Source organism: Trachymyrmex cornetzi, unplaced genomic scaffold (assembly GCF_001594075.2).
Source record: "Trachymyrmex cornetzi isolate Tcor2-1 unplaced genomic scaffold, Tcor1.1 scaffold57, whole genome shotgun sequence".
Lineage (NCBI taxonomy): Eukaryota > Metazoa > Arthropoda > Insecta > Hymenoptera > Formicidae > Trachymyrmex > Trachymyrmex cornetzi.
This window is the reverse complement of record NW_017299882.1, coordinates 845514-871580: the sequence shown is the minus strand read 5'-3', so window position 1 is coordinate 871580 and position 26067 is coordinate 845514. Positions and strand designations below refer to the sequence as shown.

General features: G+C 34.9%; 2 protein-coding genes across 10 annotated transcripts in view; both read left to right on the top strand.

The window, feature by feature from the left end:
• The window catches only part of rdgB (retinal degeneration B), a 35230-nt gene that overhangs the window by 4716 nt on the left and 4447 nt on the right, over positions 1 to 26067 (top strand). For 2 of the 9 annotated variants that reach the window (XR_001940359.1, XM_018515248.1), the window contains exons 2-19: positions 12517 to 12762; positions 13870 to 14206; positions 14908 to 15047; positions 15157 to 15274; positions 16389 to 16824; positions 17855 to 18015; positions 19474 to 19578; positions 19778 to 19963; positions 20215 to 20377; positions 20449 to 20847; positions 21036 to 21310; positions 21439 to 21591; positions 21785 to 22047; positions 22129 to 22237; positions 22466 to 22622; positions 23147 to 23296; positions 23694 to 23874; positions 24315 to 24589. Coding sequence is in view for 7 of the 9 variants with exons in the window: in XM_018515248.1 (XP_018370750.1) it covers positions 12685 to 12762; positions 13870 to 14206; positions 14908 to 15047; positions 15157 to 15274; positions 16389 to 16824; positions 17855 to 18015; positions 19474 to 19578; positions 19778 to 19963; positions 20215 to 20377; positions 20449 to 20847; positions 21036 to 21310; positions 21439 to 21591; positions 21785 to 22047; positions 22129 to 22237; positions 22466 to 22622; positions 23147 to 23296; positions 23694 to 23874; positions 24315 to 24589 (3686 nt within the window). In the remaining 2 variants the exon portion in view is untranslated. Of the gene's footprint in view, positions 1 to 9410; positions 9580 to 10442; positions 10511 to 12516; positions 12763 to 13869; positions 14207 to 14907; positions 15048 to 15156; positions 15275 to 16388; positions 16825 to 17854; positions 18016 to 18800; positions 18831 to 19473; positions 19579 to 19777; positions 19964 to 20214; positions 20378 to 20448; positions 20848 to 21035; positions 21311 to 21438; positions 21592 to 21784; positions 22048 to 22128; positions 22238 to 22465; positions 22623 to 23146; positions 23297 to 23693; positions 23875 to 24314; positions 24590 to 25605; positions 25723 to 26067 lie in introns of those variants that run through there. The other 7 variants (XR_001940358.1, XM_018515252.1, XM_018515251.1 and 4 more) reach the window with 7 other exon arrangements.
• Positions 374 to 7639, top strand: LOC108766141 (cytochrome c oxidase subunit 6A1, mitochondrial). The gene is made up of 4 exons (XM_018515255.1): positions 374 to 550; positions 3050 to 3410; positions 4305 to 4462; positions 7228 to 7639. The coding sequence occupies exons 2-4, from the start codon at positions 3161 to 3163 to the stop codon at positions 7345 to 7347; spliced, it is 528 nt and encodes a 175-aa protein (XP_018370757.1). The 5' UTR covers positions 374 to 550; positions 3050 to 3160; the 3' UTR covers positions 7348 to 7639.

The window sequence follows — 26067 nt, the reverse complement described above, 5'->3', positions numbered from 1 at the left end:
TACACATTTCGGCCGGATGTTGAGTCACACCGGGAGTGTGCCTACTCTCGGAGGGTGAAAAGGAAACTTCGACCCGCCCTTTTGAAATGTCAAAGGTTGCCGCGCAAGTCGCATCGACGTACCCCCGTTTCCCAGGAAAGCAGCCCCGTGCGAATCTGGCAGCATTGTCTCTACTCGTTCACGGGATAATTCGCTATCATCCACGAGAAAGTAAATAAGTAGAAAAATAATATTTCGGATGTTTGTTTAAAAAATATTAATACGGATCTCAATAACAATCTCAAGATCAATAATAATGCGCTCTGATTTGGGACACATATTCATACATATTTATCAATAAAACAAATAAACATCGACGAGGCGTAAACGGGAAGGAAATCATGCATAATTCATGATGGATTTCCATTCCGTCGAAAATCAAGTTTACGAAGTTTAATCGAATAAGTATCGTAAATCTCTCTCCATATATAGGTCAACACTATAACAAATGCGCCCGGGGAACGGAAAGTCTTATAAAAAAGACGCATAATCGATGGCCGATACATTTCTGGTAAACGTACAAATAAGTTAAAAGTGGGCGTTCTTATTTTATCGGCAAAAAAACTCCTATGTCTGTCGGGGTTAATAATAATCTTAACGATTCGCCGTGATCGATGCTCGCGCGCGGAGCCTTTGATATTTTCGCACAATTATTGTATTAATACCGTACCGGAATATCCGAGCCAGGCTTCCCTCGAAAGGTCAGATCGGTGACATTACAATTCCATCGAATTCTGAAAATTTCCCATTCGTCGACCGCGAAGCGAAAAGACAAATACTCGCGACATCCGAGAGACGTAATTAAATGTCACGGGAAAGATCCGAGGCAGAATTGAAGCTCGAGCCCTTTGTCGTCGGCTCGCAAACAATTTTATTTTCCTTGGTTCGCTCGATATTCAGTCTTTATGGGAATGGAAGGCCAAATAGAGTTTCTTGGCGGATGACGCCGGATATTGCGACTAGGACTAAATTTAGGTATGCAGGCCTAAATTATCCCTCTCGCTTCTTTAAAGAACGTTATACAAATATATACGAACTCTTTTTTTACATTTATATTAGATTTATAATCCAAACAGAACGTTATTTTTGTCGTAATATTTTGCATACATTATATAATAATTATATGTTACTATATATTTGTTATTACATTATCATAAAATGACACATCATTTTATAATTACATTATAAAATTATAATTACACAGTTATTATATATTATAATAATATAATAATTATATAATTGTATTTTATATGCTTTTTCTTTCTCATCAGATCAACTCTGATATATGTATAGTAACAAGTATTATTATTATTATATTCAGATAAAAAAGTTATTTTGAAGAAACGATTGCGACCGAGCTTCCAAGAAAATATTTGATCGAAGAGGAATATGTGTTGCGAGAGGCAAATATGAAAATATTTTCCACGGGAAAATCATGTGGCCGACTGTTTACCAGCTTCCGTCTGGTCCAGACATAGTGGCGTATCGATAAAGTGCGGATTAAGCGATGTTCCTGTTTATCACATGACGCATCCGTTCGTGAGCGCGACGTCTTCGTGTTTAAGTGCACTCTGCCATTAATCTCATCTTCTGGAGGGATTAAACCGACACATTTTCTTCGACGTTCCGTTAGGCGTTGCCGTAACAAAGAGTATCGAACCGTTGCTTTTAGGGTTTCGCAAACAATGTTGGGTGTCGTATTACCCAACCCAAATAACACATGTCACAAATCCAAATTTATTTTCTATTTTTCATAGAATATAACTTTTTTTTCTACGTTTTCTTGCGCACATAAAAATATCCATTTTTTATCCATGCCCGTTTCCAATGTAAATTAACTTTAATCTTGGTTCAATCTACTGTTTCTAAGAACTAGTAAAAAAATAAAGAATAGATTGAACCGAGATTAAAAATTAATTTACCTTGGTCGAGCAGGCATTAGTTATTCATTCGTACCATAGATCTAATATAAGGTATAAACTATACATTCTTAATATCTTTCTGCTCCATTAGAAATAATTGAACATATCAGCACTCTTTTCAACTCGATACTTTAAGGCCGTAGCACACACTCTTGCATAACGCATAATGCATAGTGCATAAGCGAATCAACTAATCAGAATCTTTCCTTTCCTCCCATTCCATGGAAAAGAAGAATTTTGATTGGTTGATTCCTTTATGCACTATGCATTATGCTTTATGCAAGGGTGTGTGCTGCGGCCTTTAAAGAGAAAGAGAAGGAGAGATATATTCAAGCTACCTCACTCTTTCTAAACTAATAGTGACAACTTCATAGGAATGTGCAATTCTTATTACGTCCATAAATCTGTTCACGTTGTTTGAAGTCTTTTAAGAAGAAAAAAATTGTTCTTCTTAAAAGGAGATAAATATATTCGGACATTGAAAAGAGAAAAAGCGAAGATGCTGAGTGCAAAAAGTACAAGCAAACAGACTTCATGATAGAAGAAAATAATAGGTCTATTGCTTGTACTTTTTGTATCTTAGAAGTACTTGTTGTATTTTTGTAACCTTAGCTTTCTCTCTTTTCAACGTTCGAACATATATTTATCTCATTTTAAGTGCAAAATTTTTTTTAGAATTTTAAGCAACGCGAACATTGCAGACTTAATAATAGCGTAACATACTAGAATAACCAATCAAATTTGAGCTCAAATTTATTCCCCTACTGCACATTCACGGAAATATTACACCTATCTTATTTCTGATTACGTGTATGGTTCATACTGAATTTTCAGCAATTTGCTACTCATTGCGTTCAGCAGAACACAACAGTTTTGTAATCGTTTTATGATTGTCTGCTGAGATAGGACCATTCTCTAGATCTAAAAGTATAATCCCATCAACGCGAAGAAAACTTGCAACAGTTTCAAAATAAACTGCTAAAGCTGAATGCAGTCACTTCTTCTGCTCTTAAACCATGCACGTCAATCGACTATCGCGAAATAACCATGATGGTAACTTCAAACGAAAAAAACCTCCCTGTGGTTAGAATCCTTAGGTCTCGATTGCACCTTTCATCTCGAATTTCCCTCGAGAGAATCCGAAGACGCAACCAAGAGGATTCGTAAGGCGATACACGAGACGTAACATTCGTTGAAAGATGCCGTTCGCTCGTATCTGGAGACCGTCCGATTTGCGATGTCTAACATTCCGACATTTCCGACGAAAGCTCGACATATTCAAGAGATCGAAGGGTTGCGACTCGCGAACAGCATCAGAAACGGATCCATGCTCTTCGCCGATGGATGACGATCCTCACTGCGATCCTCCTTGCCCACCGTGTCCTCCGCCGTGGAGACCATCGTGTCCTCCTCCCCGGTGTCAGCCATCAATTTATTACCCGCACACCGGTAACGTTGGGAATTCCTTCATGCGTATCTCTCGAACTTTCTCGATAAATTCGTAACTTGGCGCACTAGGAATTCTGTGGCGTCGAGATTTAGATGACTTGAAATTAGAACGAAATGCGAACGATGATCGAAATGGTGGCTGTATATACAAAAAAAGAATGGTTTTGCTAAAGAATTTAAACATTTAGCTAAATCTGAAAATAATTTTGTTGGGTCATCAAAATAATTATGCTTTAATGACAATGCTGCAAGATGTTTTAACATTCTAGCAATTCTTCTCAGAATTTGAGTGTCTTACATATAATTATTTTGATGTTTCAAACAAAATTATTTTTAGATATCTATTGCTAAAATTTTAGATACTTCAATAAAAGTGTTTTTCCATGTATAGAAAAACGAGAGGATAGAATCATGTGTTACTCTAGAAAAATATAACTTTGAGTTTAAATTATTATAGATTTTGTTTATTATATTCGCGTATAAAAAAAATACAAAAGATAATATAATTATTTTTTTAAATATGTAAATTAAATACAAAATTTGATGTAAAAGGAGAAAATTATTAAATATATATCATATACTTTAATCAAATTCATATTTTTCTCAATTTCCTGCAAATTGAAACAAAATTTGAATACAACTAATTAATGTTATCAGTAATAATTCGAAATCTAATTGAATTTGCTTTATTTTAATATTTCGCCCTTTATTTCGATATTGCACGTTCATCAAGAGAAATATTTCATAGATTGAGAATTTGGCACGAATTTAATTTATCGTTAAGAGAGATGCCGAGTGCAATGCTGCGATGCAATTTAATTTCGCCGTGAAATTCCTAGCGATATACGTTATTAACAATCGCATGTAAATAACAATATGATCGGTTGTGAATAGATCCACGCAAGCTGTTATTTTGGCGTATACTGTCTCTCTGCGTCGCGTTACCGGTCGTCGTGATTATGTCAGCGGTTACTTATGCACGGGAGCAAGAAAAAGCGAAACAGCCGAGGGAACCGTTCCAGAATCTCCCGTACATGTGTCGTCGGACTAAGGTTCTAGTTGGCCCCATTTGTTAGAACTGTCAAGAGAAATAAGACTTAAGGAATCTTTCTACTGTTACAATCCGGTGGTTGCGCGAACTTAGATTCTTGTATGGATCTTGTTTTATAAAATTTCGAATTTTATGATTGATTCTTCATCAACGAGAGTTTAATTGATGACGAAAAATCAAACAGTTATATTTCGTATATAAATTTATAAAATCATTGTAGATTAATTACAGAGCGATTGTATTGCAGATCGCTCACGAAATTTATTATTATATTCAACTGAGTTGATCAAATATGAAGATAAGATATTATTAATCTACCATTAAATCACATAGTATTGTTCTTGTAGAATTTATATTACGAATTGCATTCATTAAGTATAAAGATCAACAAGAAGATATGTATTTGCTTTTGTATTTTTGATGCACAATGAAAGTGAAAAAGCAAGTCAATTTTGATTAATCTATTTTGAAAATATTATTTTTCAAATATTCAATACACAACTGTCTAAAGAATTTGTATCCATATTTTTTTCAAATTTTGCAAGATGATTGTATTCTGGAACTTAAATCTTTATTCGGTTACATTTATTTATCACGATAGTTTGTTGTATCTCTTTGACAGCTAGATTTTTTTGGTGGTTTCAGTTGTACTGTCCGACAAAATTTTATCTTTTTTTTTGTAACACAAATGTGAAGGGTCATTTTTTACTTATAAAAATATGGACAAAAGCTTGTTAAATATGAATCCATTAACAAAATTTGATTAGTCACAATTTTGAAAAAAAAGGGATTAAAAAAATAAAAAATGATGATTTGAGATTTTTCGTAACATTGTGGCACTGATATCTTTTTTTCTAAATTTCATTAATATCACGCAAAAGTATCAACTTGTAGTTTTAAAATGTATGTATTTTAGTTCGTTTTGATATGATTTTCCATTTTCGAGTTATATAGATATATTGCAGTATAGATACACGTAGAAAAAGAATTATTTTTTAAATTGTTATATCTTGAAAACGAAAACCACATTGAAACGAATTAAAATGCATTATAAAATTAAAAAGACTTAAAGAAAAATTAATGGACTCCTCAAAATTCATAAAAATATTAAACAAAATATACATAAATACGTGGGCATTCGGAGTCGCCGCTAGATTTTTTCGGACACGACTTTGATTGGGAAAATGTGAGAGTTCTGGATTCTGAGAGAAATTACAATAAGCGATTAATGTCTGAGATGTTTTATATAAATCGTCAATCAAATGGTCTTAACATGAAAACTGACACTGAGGCTTTGAATCATGGATACATAAATTCTCAATAAGCTATATATATATTTATTTGTATATATCATTGACCGACATGTTTCGTTCGAGCGACACGTCTCTCTTTGTGTTAAGGAAATAATTGTGATGAAAGCAGAGAATTTTTCTCTTCATATATTTTTATCATTATGAGTGTTGATCTTATTTAACATCGAATATTAATTTATTGTATATTGACGATGCTTGGATTCACTTGCAGTTGTGATTGGAGATGGGATGAGTTACTGGTCAACATACACTAATTAATATTATTTAGTATCAATTTTTTAATAAAAAAAATATTGTGTTGCAATTATTAGCTTGAGTTCCACTATCAATTCCACTCAGTTAAGCAACTGGATGGCACAACATTAGCTAGGTTGAAGATGGTTGTCTCTCACCACATTTCCAATGCAATTGTAGTATGGTTGATCGAAGCTGCGATTGTGCGAGATGCAATTCGACAATGCGTTTAGGATGATTAGCGGTAATTATTATTGCTGAGAATGGCTCAAAACTGTTAGCCGAAATGTCCAAAAAATTTTAATTGTAGATATTATAGATATCAGCTAATATTACGCAATAAATATCTAGCGGCGACTCCGAATGCCCACGTATTTATATACATTTTGTTTAATATTTTTATAAAATTAAAAATTGATACTTTCGCGTGGCATTAATAAAATTTAGGAAAAAATTTGATACCAATGTTACAACGTCATGAAAATCCTCAAAATCATCATTTTTTGCCTCTTTGATGTCATTTTTCTTAAAATTGTGACGTGCTAGTTAAATTTTGTCAACGGATTTGTATTTAGAAGGCAAAAATACGGAAATGTCTATTTACATTCGTGCTGCAAAAAATTACGTTGAACAGCGTTATCGACTAATGAAGACCTACAATTCTATTGACCTTACTCCAATTTGCCTATACAATAAATTTCATTATAATTTTTCCTGCTGAGAAAAATTTTCGGTTGAAATAAACGAATCATAAGATATTGACTATATCAGATATTCTATGGTTATCTTTAAACTAGAATTATCATAGATTCAATCAGAAAATTCTGATTTGTCCATTTTCAACCAGAATTCCAATTGACAGACAAAATTAAAGCAATCAGACTCTTTTTTCAGTATATATTTCGTAAAACTCACAAAAGAGAGAACAATGGAAGAAAACTCCATTTCTTCTAATTTTGGATTTGTAAACTGAGCCATTTTCTAGTTTTATTACTTCTCTTTTGATCGCGTGAATCTTTTTTAGTGACTCGAGACAAAATTATTTGTTTATCTGCCTATAACCAAGAAACCGTAAAATTGATATTGCTCATCTGTCAGAGGCTTCACGCAATAGATAGTAAATCAATCGTGATCGAATCTACTTTACAAATTCTCTGAATATTCGATGCGTGAAATGCTAAGAGATCCGCATGTATAGCTTCCATTTCTCTTTCAACAGCCGTTTCCTTGGGGCGATGGCAATCACACGTTATTCCATAATCCCGCGAAAAATCCAATACCGCCGCATGGTTATGAAGTCGAAGATCCGAATGCAATACCTAAGAAAGCGGGCAATTAGTAGAAGCGTGGGAATAATTTGGTCCTGCTAGTGGCAGCTGAAAATAGCGGCGAGACAAACATGACGGCTTGTCTGCTCGACACGCGGCGGTCGTTTTAATTTTTAATTGTTTCTTGTCGCTTTAGCGAGACAGAGAGAGAGAGAGAGAGAGAGAGAGAGAGAGAAAGGGAGAAATATTACATGTGAAATGTTAAATTTTAATTGGAGCAAGACTCTCGATTGCGTAAAGTAATTGCAGCTCGTTCATTACTTACGATTCGATGACATTTATTTATTTGAAATTATTATGAAAATAATTGTTTGAAATCGCTGTATAAAAGTTTAAATAAAAAAAATTCCTAGAGAGTCGCTTTGTTAAAATTGTTTCTCTTACATTATTTTGTCTTCCAGCATCGAGACTCTATTTTTCTGCGTGTTTTATAGATCGTTTTAGTCTATTAAATTTAAGCTTGTAAAAGAATTGGGAAACAACGGCTCTTTACAATTTTGAGATTTTAAAAGATGTATAAAAAAATACACACTGTACTTACGCAAGTAATTGCTTGTTTAAAAATTCATATTCTGCAAATTTATTATAAAACTTCATCACAAGCATCAAATTTATTCAAAATACATTCTGAATCCTATATTAAATTTATATAATCTTTCAATTAAGATTATTAAATTAAAACAAATTGCTTATTACATAAAGTCGTTTCTTCGATCAGTCTTATAACATTCTTGAAAAGAAAATAAATTCTTGTTTTGAATACATAATGAGTATTTTTAAAATTTGTAACACACGTATATTTTAGTATTATTATCAAATTCTTTGTTAAAGATAATCGTTACATAAAAGTGAATCGAGTAACCATTTTTCTTAGCAATAGAATAATATTTTTCCGTGCAATGTAAGTACTTGTGGAATCCTTCGGGGAAATTTAGACTCGGAACAGGTGTCGAAAGGTGCAAGATATTTTCAAGATATCTCGCTGTCGAATTGGATCGACGAATATCCCGAAAGGGTTTAAAGTGACTCCGACGGAGACAAGACTCGCACGCCGGTATCGCGGCGTCGCGGTCGACGTCGCGACGCCGTTTTTGGTCTCGCCTTCTCGCGGAGGTTCGCCGGCGCGCGAGTGGCGCAGCTGGTCTCGCGCCTTCTTGGTCGTACGGGGGCGATCAATAGACCGGGTGGCGGTGGAGGACGGTGGTTGTCCGGGCAGTGGCGAGTTAACCACCCCGGCGTCACATTTCTATTATCTAACAACAATCTCCGGTATCACGTCTCCATTATCTGGAAACGATCCCCGGCGAGATCTCACATACCTATATCCGCCACGTAGATAAGAGGTGGAGTTATCTTCGAGCTGTCATTACGACTTGAATCGTCACGACACTCCTCTCGTTTCGGAGATCTGCGCATACGAGATCTGTAAATGTGTCGATTGTCTTTCGCATTATTTGAAGATAAATCTTGCTAATCTTTGAGATTAATCTTTTCAACGTCATTACGCGATTACGAGAAGCGATTCTTCATGAAGTATTCTTCAGCAAATTGCTTTTGCGATATTTCATTCGTTCTTACACGAGAGATATTACTGGTACACTTTTATGTCATACGTTACGATATAAAATGTGAACTGGTGATACATCGTGTAAAATGTAAAAGCATGCAAATGCAGAATTTTTTAATGTGTACCTTACACGCAAACAACGATACTGTTACAGTATACATAAATGAGTCTTTTAAATCTTTTCATAATTGAGGGAAAAAAGAGATAGCCGCCGCCCGGACCACCAATATGTAAATCTCCTCAACCATGTGACGTGCGTAAACTACGGCGGGGTACGCGTGCGAGTTCTTTGTTGTAAAATAACACGTTTGTTTATTGGCGCCGTTTAATTTACGGCCCTGCCCGCGGGCTCGTCGGGTCGCGAGGTGCGAGCTCCGATTGGCCGGCAGCGATTTCGCGGGTTCGACGACGACGAGTCGCGCGTGCGATCGCGCCGCCAATCGAGCAGCCTTCCTCCACTTCCGCTGTCAGTTCAGTGGTTCGGTCTGGTTCAGTCGGTGGCGACGCGTCGCCGTGTTCGCGTGTCGTGTGTCGTGTGTTTATGTGTGTGTCTTTCGCTGTCACTTAGCCCCATCGTCGTCGAGCCGCCCCCCTTAGTACCCTTCAATCGCGCCCCCGCCGGCCCCGCTGTGACATCATTCGCATCATTCGACGTCATTGTTTAACCCTTTTTTCGGTAATTTAGGCCGCCCGCCTTTTTTTCTCAAAAGCTTTCGTACGTTCCTTCCTCTTAATCGAATTGACGTCTACGGTAGAAAAATTAATGCATGAATATGTTTCTTAATTGATTGCAACGCGTATGAGTTTTATGTACCTTTCTTTATTTTTTTTTGTTTTGATGTTGAGATTTAAAACAATTCTTGAGTTTATATCGTCGCGATACTGTTACTTCTGTGAGAAGTAATGCTATACCCTTTACAATTTCGAAAAAGGATCGTAATAAACATAATACGACAATGTACATTAATTTATTGTTGTAAAAATAAGTTATATTTGAAGGGATTATATTTACTAAGATTTTTTTTTAAATGCTTTCCTCGCAATTTATTATTAACTTCAGTAATCTGCTCCACATCTCATTTATTGTCACTTAAAACTTATTTTTTTTATTAAATTAACAATTTTGTTTTGACTAATAATAATTTTAGCGCGCTTTATTTCTGAAAATGTCATATATAATATGTACTATATACGTATACAATTATACGTAAATTATTTTTTATTAAATTATTTTTTTATCTGTAGTTAAAAATGATTTAATAGAAAACTGTTTTTAAGGTAAAAATCAAACTCATTCACTGAAATTCGCGTGCAAAAGCTACACAAATTGAATTCCCTTTGCAATTTTTCGCGCTCGAGTGAAGCGACGAATGAATTTAGCGATTAAAGGATCAATTACCGTTTAGCGAACGTAATCGCAAATTTCTCCGGATTGGAGCGACGAAGCGACACGCGTGTTCTCGCGTCCAGATTCCGTGTATCTCACTTCTGCGAAGCGAACTTTAATCGGGACACGGGAAAGATGTAAAAGCCCGAAAGTAACTCCGGAAACTGCGCCGTGCGTTGGTGTGTCCGATGTTATCATCGACATCTACCGCTCGCACAGAGTAAACGTGCATTCGTACGGAACTCGTAGCACGGCGATTAAAGTTTGCAATTTTGTTTGTGGGTGGGTGTATCTTATACGTGTGTATGCGTGTATGCGTGGGTATGTGTTTACAGGAGCGTTCGTAGTTTCATGAATACAGAATACGAAGTTTGCAACGATCTGTACCGCGTAATTGCCGGCTGCTAATTTCGCACGCAGGAGCTGACTCGCGTATAAATAAACATTTTGCGTATCGTTTTGTTGCTTCTGTCTGGATACGAGAACGCAGTTGCTTCCTATCGTGAATTATTCGTTGGAAATCAACGGTATTGGCGATTTTCATAAAGCAATATTTTTCGCGCAAAATTACAGGAGTAACGATAGACAATGGAGAACGAATTAAAATGTGATATCTTTAGAAGTATTAAATTATAACGAATTGTTTTTCTGTTGAAAAAATTTGTACAAATAATAATGTACTTGAGATACGCAGTGATATTTTTAAGAAACGCCTCAGAATGTGGTATACATATTTTAATTTTAAATGAAGGAAATAAAATAAAAATATTGAAATTATATGATAATTTATATGACTGTTGACAATGTAATTAATAATTCTTGATTTGCATTGGAAATATGTGTAAACATTAATTCATTATTCAATGCTGTACACAATTATTATTTCGTTTGGCAAATCATTTATGTACCAAGGCCATATTCACCTGTATAATATATTTGTATAAATAGGTATTGTTTACTAAATGCATTGATAAAAACCCAGTTACGCCAATTTAAACCTTTTATATTTTAGACACGGATTTATATTGTCCGCGTTGATTATTAATGGCTACTTTTAACTATGATTAAGCACCGGAACTACGAATATTTCCGGCACAGTAAACATTCGCGTCAAAAAGGATGCGATATTTACGTATCGCTGAGCTTGCGATACGATCGACGTAGTTAATGTTCACCACAACGCGAATCCTACAATCAAGACGAGCTATCAAAGAACTTAATTAATCAAAAAAATTCCAGTAGCAAACGTTCGCACAGCTCGGGTATAATAATAGAAATTCTCGGTACCTATTAATTTTCTTCATTTTTTACTTTTTTTGTAAATAAACGAGTTGTAATTAAAGTCGCATAGCTCATTCTCAATTCTAAACTATCCTTTAATTATGCAACCCAGTTTCTCACAGTTGAAAGAACACACTTTTGTTACACGATTGTTTCAAAGCGGCAGTGTTTATCAATATGTCGATATTATTGTCGAATCGTCATGAAGTATGACGCTTGTAAGAATATAGAATAGTCAATAGACGATACACTGAGCAAAATGTTTGGTTGAAAATGGACGAAACGAAAAATTTTGATTATATCAATCAGAATTCTGGATTATCATAATTAGTATTCTATTATTTGTATATTTATATTAATTGTAAGATTTAACTAGGAAATTCTAATTCATCCATTTTCAATCAGAATTTCAATTAATCCGATCAATCATTTTTCTCGGTATAGATAGTAGAAGATAGATTATCGATAATACTTTTGAGGCTTCCTTGTTTCCTTCAAAGAGATTTACGGATTATCTCCGTATCTTAAATATCTATATCATCGAGTGCCAATGTGAACATTACAGTTCACTTCATCAATGCGAGAAATAGGTTGCTTCTCGCTCTGATGAAGTTTCACTGGAATGTTCATGAAAAATGTTGGCACTTAAATGCCATCATTTGTATCAAGGCAACTCGTAAACCGCGTAACTTCCTTGACGAAGAAATTATTTTCTTTCGTATTTGCCTTTTATTTTTCCCTTTACTGATTTACTTTCCGTCGGTGCCTTTTTCCAAGCGGGTTCCATTATCCTGACGATTGCATCAAGATCGTTATTATGCGATATGAGCGCGTGAAATCGGAAGGTTCTCGAATACTATCCGTGAAGCAATCGTAGCGCTCTACTTTAAATTCAGACCGTTTGATGTAACGCGATATGAAGATATCTTCTTTCTTCCATTGCAGAAGATTATACTTGACGACGCAAAATGGAGACATCACTCGTGATCCTCGGCGAGAAAAACCTCTCGAGATGTCGCGAAAACGTCGAACGCGGCGGCGTCCTTCAGTATATCTGAAGGGGAGATGCACTTTGCGAAGATGCACGGGTGATACAGGACAGGCTCCGACAAAATGTTGATCAAGGAGTATCGCATACCGTTGCCTCTCACGGTAGAGGAGTATCGAATCGCTCAGCTGTACATGATAGCGGTAATTGTCGCAATTAGCCAGTAGCATCGATACACGCAGTAAAGTGCATACTGTGTGCGAATAATAATTACTTGTTTCAAGTATTTCAAAAACTTTACATATCTATAAATCTAAAATCGTAAGTTCATCACAAGCATTAGCAAACTTATTTAAATTATATTTTGAATCCTAGTTTAATACTTTAATTTTGAATCCTAGGATTTAATACTTCAATCAAGATTATTAAATTAAAACAAATTTGATTTGCTTATTATATAAAATCACTTCTTCAATCAATTTTATAATATTCTTAAAAAAAATTCTTGTTTTGAGTTGTATGGTAATAAGTATTTTTTAAATTAGTAATAATTATATTTTAAGATTTTTATTATCAAGAAAATATTCTTTGTTAAAGATAACAGTTAAAAGAGGAAAGTAAATTGAGTAGATAATTATTTATCTTAACAATAGAATAATATTTTTCTTTGTGCACGCTGCGCAAGAAAGGACAGCAACGCGATTTAATTCCGATTTATTTATCATTAATTGAGATTTATTTATATTTCGCACGTTTTATACGAATCTATAAACATTTACTTTCTACGAAAACTAGGCGTGAATTACAGAGAGTTAATTTTAGACGGAATCGTAAATTACTGATTTCTGTTTTTAGAAGTTTGATTTATTCTCACTTGTCTATTTTCTGCTGAGTTTATTTATGTATATTTGATTTCATGATACAAACTCATATCGAATATTAGTTGTCAATTATTATTGATGCGTATTAGCCGTAATGAATTGTGTATAACTGATCAATACTGATTCTAATGTGAATTAATTTGTCTCATAAAACGCATCATACATTGAAACGTTCGCTATCCGATATCGTCGACGTTACATTATGTTTTTTGTCTTTTGTGATTACCTATTTTGGATGCGTGTCTATCTCATCCTTTTTCTTTCTTTTTTTTTTGTTTTGTTTTCCTATTTGCGTCCTTATATACTGCGAATATGCCTGTTCAACAGCGACTGTTCTTTCATCGATAAAGATAAGGCTAAAGATGTTATGGTCTACGATGAATGCTCCTTAAGTGATCAATAACCGTTCGCTCTGTGTAACTCGTGCAGAAAAAATCTCGGGAGGAGAGCAAGGGTGCCGGTAGCGGCGTGGAGATAATCGAGAACGAGCCGTACAGCAATGGACCAGGCGGTAACGGGCAGTATACACACAAAATCTATCACGTGGGCAGTCATCTGCCGGGCTGGTTCAAAAGTCTCTTGCCCAAGTCGGCGTTGATCGCCAAGGAGGAAGCATGGAACGCCTATCCGTACACAAAGACCCGCTACACATGCCCGTTCGTGGGAAAGTTCTCCGTCGAGATCGAAACTTACTACTTTCCAGACGACGGCCACCAGGAAAACGTTTTCAATCTCACCGGCAGTGATTACAGGAACAGGATCGTGGGTAAAGAGGAGATTAGACTAGATTATGAAATGACGGAATGACGTGCCATTTAACAGCGATGTAGAATTCTGATTGAACCTGAAAACAAAAATACCGTGAACTTTGTTAAAAAAAATATTCGTCGTAACAATGGGACGAATTTGAAAAATAAATTTCTCGTTGAAACTATATTCGCTGTAATTTGTGTACGATTTTGTGTATCGCTATAGACGAATGGTCATCGTTTGTTTCTGTCTGTTTGAATTCGGATCAGTTAACACGTTTCGTGCTGTGTGGGTCACCGGATTTTCTATTCACGCCGTTTGACATTTTGGTTATAAAAAGAAACTGAATTACAAAAGAATTTTTGTATTGCGTAGGTAATTACATATGATGTAACGATATATGATGTAATATTGGTATTTTAAGCTTTTTTCTTTATAATAATAATAATAATAATTTTTATACTTTCTTTAACCACTGTAAAATACATATTATTGATATTATTTAATAACTATGATAAACGTAAACAGAAATAAAACTGACGCGGCATGAAATGTGTTAATTAGATTTTCTGAGTATTAAAGAGATTTTTTATCATTGCTCTAATAAGGCAATAAACGCGATCGTTGATAATTTAATAATTAAGAAATAACATGATGTGTGTGTGTGTGTGTGTACCACATTTACTCCGATTGACTCCGCGATAATCTGTTCCCAAGACATAATCGACATTGTCAAGGATCAGCCGTATGGGGCCGACTACGTGAGGGAAGAGGACCCCAAACTGTACGTGTCAGAGAAGACCGGAAGGGGCCCGCTGGAGGATACATGGCTGGAAGATTATTGGGCCGATGTGGAAGTATACATGCCCCATTTTTCTCACTCTTTCTCTATTTTTTTTCAAAGTATTTTTACACCTATCCGCTGAAGTAGTTTCACCGTTGATACATTAGCGATTCTCTCGCTAGGGAAAGCAACAGCCAACGCCGTCGGGAAAGTCACTAATGTGCGCGTACAAGCTATGCCGAGTAGAGTTCCATTATTGGGGTATGCAAACGAAATTAGAAAAGTTCATACACGACGTAGGTTAGTACCGTTACGTGCTCCCCTCTTTGCCCTATCTTGCCCTTTGGATGCCGGGTATTTTGACATTTTTATCTGGAGCGGAATCGTTTCTTCTTCGTCGGGTAAAAGATTTGGAAAGATTATTTCCTAGAAACGAGATTGGTCTTTCTGACAATTCTGAGTAAAGATATCGCATGCTCTTTTCTTTGTAACACAGAACTGAAACAAAATTGGAAAAACTTCAGCCTTGCCAATTAAGTATATGTTTCTCCTTCATAACGCGAATTAAGTATTCACACGTTCGGTACACCGAATGCCTTTGTAAGAAGTTGTGCATTTTGTCGGAATTAACGAGTCAAAAAGAATTTCTTCGACATTGTGCGAGTGTAGAAACATTTTGAATTTGTATAGAATGACATTTAAAGTTAAATTAATTAGAAAGCAAACAGTTACAAAAAAGAGTGCAAAGTAACTATTTACTAAAAAAAGTAACTGAAAGGAATTTGCACTCTGAAACATTCTGTACATTGTAACTTAAGTATTTATCTATTTTTCGCTTTTCTATGAATAACGACGCTTTGATTTGAGTTTGTCAAATTTAACATGATATCAATTTTTATGCAAAGAGCCCGGCAGCTAAAGGGTTAACTCTTTCGATCATGAATATCATTGTTTCGTTAAAAATCTTTTAATTTACATTATTTTAAATTAAAAATTAATCGCGAATTAAATTGCTATATTTAAGTACTCATTCAAAACTTAATTCAAATGTACTGGAATTCCAAATCTATTATCTCCATTATTGTTTTAGACTTTTTAATTACAAACACTTTAATTTAGATAATTTAGTTTATATTTACTTGCTGATTAAAGTCGAAACATCCGAGAGATAAAAATAGATTTTTATTTCTCCATAAAAATACTTATTATCTCGTTTCGAATTAACAGAATTATAACTTATTTCATTATCAATTCGTGCTATTATTTTTATATTCGCGATATCGGGCGTTGCCGTTTGCCGATACTAAAATAGCTTCTTCCTTTCCGTAACATACAAGAGGTCGTGATCGAAAGGGTTAATTTTAACCGGTGCACCCGGTCGGCCGTGCGTGAGACGTATTAAGGTCGATTCCAGCTCTGCGGAAGACAATGGTGCGGGCGCACAGGCAGGCCTGGGCTTGGCAGGACGAGTGGAACGGTCTGACGATGGAAGATATCAGGGAGATCGAGCGGCAGACGCAATTGGCGCTGCAACGGAAGATGGGTCTCGGTGACTCAGAGGACGAGCTCGAGGACGGTGAGACTCGGAAAGTGAGCGCGACGGCGACAACGACGACAATGACGTCGATCACGACGGCAACGGCGACAGCGGCGAACGCGACGATGATGTCGGAGGAGTCGGCAGTAGCTAAGACGCTGGCGGCCACCCTGGGCAGCATCGAGAAGAACGAAGAGGTGCGGAGTCCGCCGTCCGTCAGGAAGCCATCCGACATTCCCATCATCAATACAGCGGCCAGTTCCGAGGGCGAGATTAGTCCCGAGGACTCGCCGATCGATTTGGATGAGATTAAGTAAGATTATTCCACCCTATTTGCTTCACGCAGAATGTCGACAGTTATGCCGATGAATCAACTTATATTTTCTATCAAGATTTTATTTCCAAAAAGATTTAATTGACTTTCGCTAAATCATGGTGCAATTATCTTAGTGAAAAGATGATTTTTCCTGACAACGAATTAAAGATGAAAAACAAATTTTTTATTTGATTATTTATTTAATTTATTATATATGATAGCTTTTCAGGAAAATGATTTTGTATAACTATGAAAACATTATTCGACATACTTATTTAATATTTTTGTATCTATTGACTCTCTAAGGCATGTAATTTATGATAGAATTTGCTTATCGTCATTATGTATATATATATCAGATAATAGTCATTGGCCGGTGTTCATTGTCACGTTTATATTTAGGACTGTTTCACAAGTTTTAATTGTAAATTGTCATAAACTAATCGCAAAGTCGTATTAACATTTTAAGAAATACTTAAGACGGTCTAGAAATAAGAACCTATGAAAACCGGCTATTATTCTCTTAAAATGATAAGATAATAGCAAATAATTGTGACGTTAGTAATTTGTAGCTTTGACTGAGATTAACTATTATAAAGAATTAAATGAGGAACTGGATACAATTCTAAAGGATAACAGAATAATATGATAATAATAGTATTATTAACGCAGATACGATTTATTAGATTCCATTTAACATATGATTGAATTAACATTATCGACTGGGTGTTTTGCAGAAATTAATGGTCTGTGACTGATTATTTTTCATACAAGCATATAAAATTTCATTTGTAATGTATCAAAGGCTTGGAAAAAACAAACTACAATAGAAAGTAAAGAATGAATACAATCATAAATACTATAATGAAAATGATTAATTTTAAGTTCTAAGAATTACGATTAAATTCTGAATATACAAAGAACGTGTCACCAGTCAGTAATGTTTGATAACAAAAGACGAGCTAATACGTTTCCGATCGATAATGTATCAACAAATTAATTGACCTAAAAGTGAACTGCGTTGTAGAAATGCGGCCGGTGAGAAGACCAAGAAGTGGACAAAGAACATGCCCGTGCATTCGCCAAATACGAATAAGAACTTCGACATACAGCTCGCAAATTGGAGGCTGGAAAGCATTGTCAGGGAGTCCGAATCCGGCAGCGACGACGAATTCTTCGATTGTCAGGGTAAGACTATTACGACGCATGCGTACGTATAGCATGCCTGTGATAATCTAGAAAAAAAAACGCATTAACACGACTCATAATAAATAATAGCAAGATGATAATTCTGTGACACGCTGCTTTCCATTGTACACATAATGAGTCTTAATAAATCAATAAAAGATTTAACAATAAGATGACATTATAAATGTCGAATCTGATTAGTTTAAGAAAAAAAAAAAATTATTTAAAAGATAAATGAACTGAATATTTTAAAGAATTTAAAAAGCTATTGAATATCAATTAGTCATTAATGTCAAAATTAATTAACATAAAATAAATAATTAACGTTGAGAAAATTTTCAAGGAAATAGGGAGTTTTTGCAATAACGTGAATTCAGATACGGTGAACGCTAAAGCCATGTTATCCTTTTCTTAATTAGTTGTTAAGAAGAAGATAACCTGACCTTAACGTTCACCGTATCTGGATAAACGGTATTGCAAAAACTCCCTAATATCTATTGCGAATTCTTTAGACATTACATTATTTAAAGATATCTGATATTCTGTATTCAAGATATTTCTGTATAGTATACGTATAATTTCTCTTGGGATAAAGAACATTTTCTGTAATCTGATGATACTGATACTGATAAGTCTTATAAGGATGTTCTTTGTTGATTCTTATCAATCATGCGAAAGAAGTGTGTCTTGCAACAATGCATTGATAACTCAAGTAGAAACAACAGCATGTGCTGCATTTTTATGTGTATCCTCTTTGTTTTTTATGTCGCACCCCCATACTGCAGCTGGGTTCATTATACCTGTTATACGCAAAGGTAGGACACGTAGAGTGATTAAGTAATAAGCGAGATAAGTTGCGAAGGAAAAAGGAAGAAAAAAAGGAAAAGAAAGAAAAAGAAAGAGAACCGTCACACACATGTAATTTCTACAAAACTAAAGAATGGCCTTAAAATACGCGTATAGACGCTGTAGACGATACGATAAATCGAGCTGTTTGGCACATACAATATTTGTATCTTTTAGCGTGACATGCGACTAAGATTAGACTCAAGCATGAAATTCCGCGAAAAGCTCACATGCGGCATGCAGTAGCATGGCTATACGTAGTAAAGAGACTTAACAGATTAGTATTAACGAAAATTAATTCGTTTTGCTTATGTTAGATAAATTTTCACATAGATATTGTATTAGATGAAGTAATATATGCGAAACGATTTCAATATAATCTAGAATTTGAATAATCTATATAATTGCAATTGAATTTTTATTTACATCGTAAATTATTAGGCAAATATTGTTAAAATTGTTATTGTTTGTGAGATCATGTTCTTTGAAACATAATATTTTATATTTTATCTTTCGATTCATATACTATTGCAAGTCCTGTTTCAAAACATATATGATTAATCTAGAAAAAAGCACATTGCATAAGCAGTGTTAACGTTTCTGATTACACAGAGGACTTTGAAGATAGCTCTTCATTAGCTAAATGGAGTTCTTTGGATCTTCTAGCAGAAGGGGAGGATACGAGCGTGCGGACACCATCTGCGGCAAACGAGCAAGGTTAATACGTATTTAAAAAAATATCCTTGTAGTGTAAATGTAATAAATATTATTAAGCTTGCGTCGTATTATTTACCATCTAAGTAATTATTTTCATTTTTGAAATATATGGTAAAACGTAGAACAAATTTAAATTATTAAATTTTTCTTCGTTCTTCTACCGCGGAGAATAACAATGGGGATGCTTTTTCTTTTTCAGAGGATACAATATTTTCGCCTTCTTATCTGCAACGTATCACTAACGAACGAAGCAGTAGGAGACTGCAGATCAGCACGTCGGCCAGCATCGACGTGTCATGTCCAGCATCTCCTCAACATTCTCCTACGCATCAACCGTGCAAAATTACTGTTTTAATTATTGTGATACACGGCGGCAGTGTTTTAGGTAAGTACGAATTCTTTTGTTTTTTTCTTTGTATGATTTACAAGCTATTAATTTTTCTTAATTTATGAAAATTATAGATTTTTATTTTGCATATGTATAATTATATAGATTCTTTACTATGTAACTGTTTAGTTATGGAATTTTTATTTTTCATATATTTCTTTATTTTATTTATGTGGAAAAAATTAATCAAGAAGATTACGATATGTATATATAACATGTATTGATCCAGAATTATTTTTATGTTTCAGATGCGAATGTCGATTTAACGGCAAAAAAGTCAGATATAACGACATTCCGCGGAGCTTTTGAATCTATTATGAGACAGCATTATCCTAGCATGGTCGGCCACGTATCCATTAAATTCGTCGCCTGTCCTTCCATTTGCACTGAAGGCTTGGGCATTTTGTCAAGGTAATATCATTTATCTTTTGCATTCAAATCATTTGTGGATGTTAGTATAATTTTATAATTTAATTGCGTAGCCTGAGTCCATACAGCTTTGACATGTCGCCTTCGTGCATGGACGCTCCGCAAGTGACGCACGATACCATTCCGATCGGCGCGATTCCGCTTCTAGCAAGCTCGAGTTCTGAATATCAAGACACAGTATCGCGTGTGGTGATGAGTGCCAACCAAGTGTACCATGATTTCATTAAGAGCGACGAGGGTAAAGGTTTCAGCGGACAAATATGCTTTGTAAGCGACTCAGTAGGGTCGATCTTGACCTATGACGCTCTGTGCAAAGCGACACAGCACTCGAGACACAGTAGCGAAAACAGCATTCTGGAGGGTACCGGTCAGCAGGGCAATGACAATAGTGGAAATGAAGACGGCAAGCATCTCTCTGCGCCATCTCCTCGAAGAAGGTCTTCTGGCACGGGGTGAGCACAAGGATTGTATCAATGATCTCTCGATAAATATAGCTAAGAAAAAAAAAAAACAAAAAGGAAAACTAGTTCAATACGACCCGTCGTCAATTTATTTATTAGACATAATGCATTATATGCCAATAGAATTGACTCATAATTATGAAAATCTTAATTGATTTTTATTAACATGTCGTTTGCAGTGACAACAAGTTGGACTTCGAAGTGGGTGACTTTTTTATGTTCGGTAGTCCGCTTGCACTAGTCCTCGCTTACAGAAAGATCACCGCATCGAGCGACAGAAATAGTTTCATACCCAGGCCGTTAGTCAATCAAGTATACAATCTGTTTCATCCTACAGAACCTGTAGCTGCGAGATTAGAACCCTTGATCTCAGCAAGATTTTCCTTAATTGCGCCGGTTAATATTGCTGAATATGGAAAGTATCCGCTCGGCAACGGCCAACCTTATCACTTGCGTAAGTATATTAAGATTGTAAATATAGAATTATGAAAATATAGGAACGGAAGTTACATTTTCTATTTTTCAACATTTGTGGCAAAATTAGGAAAAAAATTTTAACGCAGATTGTAAACTTAATTTCAGTGGAGACTATCCAGACCAATCCGCAGCTGTACGCTGATGGATTGAACGTTCCCAATTTTCAAATGTCGCATTTAAGAAGATTATCCGATATATCACTTCAAAGTACAATGTCAGGCATTATCGATAATGTTCCTTTACAGGCAGTGTCTGCCCGTAAGTAGAAATTATTTATTATATTGTTATTTATTTGCTGTACCTACGGTTCAAAGACTTATCTAGAAAAATTCCAAGATTAAATTTGTGTTAGTTGTTCTAAGTAAGCGAATTTTTTTATTTAAAAAGTAAATTATTGTGTATAATATTAAGTATATTGAAATAGTCTGACGCGTTTATTATCTCGTTTCAGTGATGCAAAAGTGGTGGGGAACCAAAAGACTAGATTATGCGCTCTATTGTCCAGAGGGTCTCACTAATTTTCCTACGAATGCCTTGCCGCATATCTTCCACGCTAGTTATTGGGAGTCTCCGGATGTGATCGCGTTTATTTTGAGGCAATTGGGCAGAGTCGATGCACCATTGCTCGGCAACGAGGAAAAAGATCTCACTTGCTTCCGTCCAGGTCAACCCAGAGAAAAATGGAATAAAAAACGTACCTCCGTTAAAATTAAGGTTTATTCTTTTATTAATTTAAATTTAATTTTTAATATTTTAAAATTCTTTAGTTGTATTGCTTACATTGACATATTTCAGAATGTTGCTGCCAATCACAGAGCGAATGATGTCATCGTGAGGGAAGGTGTACCACAAATATTAGTCGCTAGGTTTATGTACAGTCCTATTGATATGATAACTTTAACAGGTATACATAAAAAATTTAAAAAAATTGTCTAAAATTAATCTTTGTAAATCCTTTGTCAGTATCAAAATTTAGTGTTTAATCTATAACTTACTTATAAATTTATCATAATAATAATAAAAAATAATAATTTTAAATTTATTATTAATAATAATTTTATGTTGAAAAATGTTCAATCGTTGAAAATATGACATTAAATGTAAACAGAAAATATTTATCATTACGTCGCAGGTGAGAAAGTTGATATCCATATTATGAAAAACGCACCGGCAGGCGAGTGGACATACCTCTCTACCGAGGTAACTGACAAGAATGGTAGAATAATTTATAAAATACCAGATGACAAAACGTTAGGTTATGGGCTTTATCCAATAAAGATGATTGTAAGGTAATGTATTGTCCTCTTTAAAATAGATATAAATTGTAACTCTCATGGATTAAAATTGTAACCAATAATTATAATTCATTATAATTAATACACTAGTCGAGGAAGATTGAAATTAATATTTCACATTACACTCAGATAGCCAAATGTCTGCAGTCTTCTAGCAGACTGTCAGCAGGTTCGAGCAGAAAATGATGGCAGTCTGCCATCAATTGCATCCGCATTAGGCTTGTGTTCTGTTAACATCGCCTATTTACATAATGTGAAGACAAATTGTTGGCAGAAACTGAGCAGATCCTGCCAACATTATCTGACGCTTGGAAATTCTGTTATCATTTTGTTGACATAGTGTGTAGTAGACATTAAAAAAATCTGCTTTCTACAGACTTGGCTATCTGGGACATGAATGAACATTAGAATACAGATGAATCAATGAAAATAATTAAAGATGTAATTGATATAAATTAGCTCTTTATTTAGCATGATTAAACTTTTTTAATCCGAATGCATGCATGTTTACGTTCTAGGGGAGATCATACATCTGTAGATTTTTTCGTGGCTGTGATACCGCCGAGAACTGAATGTGTGGTTTTTAGCATAGACGGTTCTTTTGCCGCCAGTAAGTCTGTGAGTGGTAAAGATCCGAAAGTCTGGGCTGGTGCCGTCGACGTTGTGAGGTAATGCATTATAAAGAATAAATTAGGACGAATTTTACGAATTGCGTTTATCATTTTATTTCTGTGAAATGCAAAAATATTAAAAAATTTTTATCACAAAGCTTTGTTACTGAATGTATATGTAAGATGCTTATAGTTGATGATTAAATCTTTATTATTACTCAACTTGATTTCTATACAACAATTAAAAAATAATTTTACAAATATTTTTTCTGATATCTTTTATTTCGATATTTTGTGATAACAACAAAAATTGACTTATTTAAACAAAAACGATGTCCTATCGTTGTATCTATAAATCAACTATAAAAATATATATTTTGACAAATTTATATTTTTCTTTTTTAAAAAGATAATAAGAACATTATTAAATAAAGCTCTTCATTATTTCTTGTAGGCATTGGCAGGAATTGGGTTACCTCATCATTTATATTACCGCGAGACCCGATATGCAACAGCAGACAGTAGTTTCCTGGCTGTCGCAGCATAATTTTCCTCACGGTCTCGTTTCATTTGCCGATGGCCTGTCCAGGGATCCGCTCGCCCACAAAGCTGCCTACTTGAATAAGCTTGTGAAGGTTTGTGCGAAGCTTGCTAGGATTACGTATATAGTTAGCATATATAACTAATAATAGAACTAGATAAATCGATTAAATATTCATGAAGGATCAATTCTCTCAGACGATATCTTTATTTTCTAATTGATAAATAAATCTAATTAACAAATGAATTATTATTAAATTTAATTTAATTTTAAAAAAATGATCTGTAACGATAAAGGACGATTGTGCAGGATACCGGCAACCGATAAAAATATGCATTCTATAATGTACCGTTACAAGTATATATCCGTTATAAAATATCAATTTTTTAAATCCAAAATTAAGAAAATGTAATAATTTTCTTTTTTTACATCTTAGAACGAATACAAGTTAAATTATGATCAATTTGCTCCATATTTCTTTAATCTACACGATACAATTTTGACACTGAATTAATAATGATCAATTGGATGTAGGAGCACGGTATGATAATCCATCAGGCGTATGGCAGCGAGAAAGATATTAACGTGTACACGGCGGTAAGTCTCAAACCGAGCCAGATCTTCATCATCGGCAAAGTATCCAAGAAGCATCAAGCTATGGCGACAATACTGTACGATGGATATGCCGCTCATTTGAGCACACTGCAAGTGCACGGGGGTTCGCGGCCTGCTCAGGGCAACGCGCGCATGGTGATCCCTAGAGGTCAGTTCGTCTTACCAGGACAGAATGCATCTCTGCGACGACGAAGGTAAGTTTTTCTAATGATACATTCCGGCAATATTGTAACAAATGATCTTCCCACGCTTCGCAAGGATCAAATATCTTTTTTGTCAGATTCTGTTGTCATTCGTTACGCTGAAAACGTTGTAGTTATGCATTTACTGCAATGATTGTTCCGGAATCAATTGCACCTGTGATTGTGGCTGTTAAACTCCCGATTAAGATTATCAATCACTTCTGCTTATTCTGACGACACTTAATTTTTTATTATAATTTTTTTTCTTCACAGTAATATAGATATCAGAAAGCTTTTCTGTAATGTCTCTACCGGATATTCTGTTAAAAATATCAGTTTATAATAAATAAAAAATAATTCAATTCATTTTTTTTACATAAAATAGCTTACTATAATTATTAGAAGTAGAGAGGGGAAAAAATTCTATTGATCTTCAAAAACGAAGAACTATTTAATTCGTTAACATTGGTGCAACTGACTTTCGAAGTTAGAAGGGAAAGATGCAGTCTCAGCATCTTCGCGAGAGCGAGTTTATCCTTTCAACCCTCTGTTGCCCAATTGCTTGAAATTGCTTTCAAACGCGATTATTTTGTTTTATTTCTTTCGCTACAGATAGAAACAAATCATTAAATTAATTGCTAATTTGAATTGGTTCAATAATGATAATCGGTCATGAAAATTCGAGAAGCTATCTGATGAACTTTTCAATTTTCTTCCAGAAGATATGCATTTTGAAAGGTCGATGCACAAACATGCACATCGTTGCTGCGATTATATTAAAATTAAAGTTTATTCAATATTGATAACAGATACGGTAAAAACGAAAAAAAGAACAAATTTTGAAACATTTTCCCCGCTAACTTGGCACAGATTGCTTTCTATGTATCTTTGTTGCGGTCAGGCAAGAAAGGGTTGAGAAAGGACATCCTGTGCGACGTTCGCGCGTGGATTGCCATAGCTGTTCGGCTAATGGCAAAGTATGTGTGTGTCCTTTGCGTGTGTGAAAACGAGCACCGGCTATGTTCCAGTAACGACACAGCGGTGAACTCCCCGGCGCGCAACAGCGTCTACTTAAAGCGGAAAACCTACCTTACTCACATCTAACACACGCCTATAATCTACGTACAATTTACTTACTCACATTGGTAACTATCTAATAACCGTCTACTGCTTACTCATCGTCATAGGCGCCGACGGCGCGCGATAATCATTCTCCAGTTTATATCAGCCAATTAACCGAGTATTGTACTTTTATTTAGTTTTAACTTGCTTGCTCCACAGTACTAGTGCCTCTGAAGAGCTTCCTCTGGTCTCGTTGCAGTTTTTATTATAGGAAAACTGTAATACAACCCTTTATCCAATCCTTATTTCTTTACTCTGGAGAATCGGGTTGTTTTAAGACTTACTATTGTTATTGAATTTAACTCAATTAACTTGAATTATTTAACAAAATATTTGATCCAATTTGGGTATGCGTCGGCGCCTATGCC

Bases quoted from the DNA above. Each gene is read 5' to 3' on its own strand.
- LOC108766141 (XM_018515255.1), top strand. From the start codon at position 3,161: ATGCCGTTCGCTCGTATCTGGAGACCGTCCGATTTGCGATGTCTAACA. The intron at 3,411-4,304 runs GTAACGTTGGGA...GGTTGTGAATAG, and splicing joins AATTTATTACCCGCACACCG to ATCCACGCAAGCTGTTATTT. The intron at 4,463-7,227 runs GTTCTAGTTGGC...CTCTTTCAACAG, and splicing joins ACATGTGTCGTCGGACTAAG to CCGTTTCCTTGGGGCGATGG.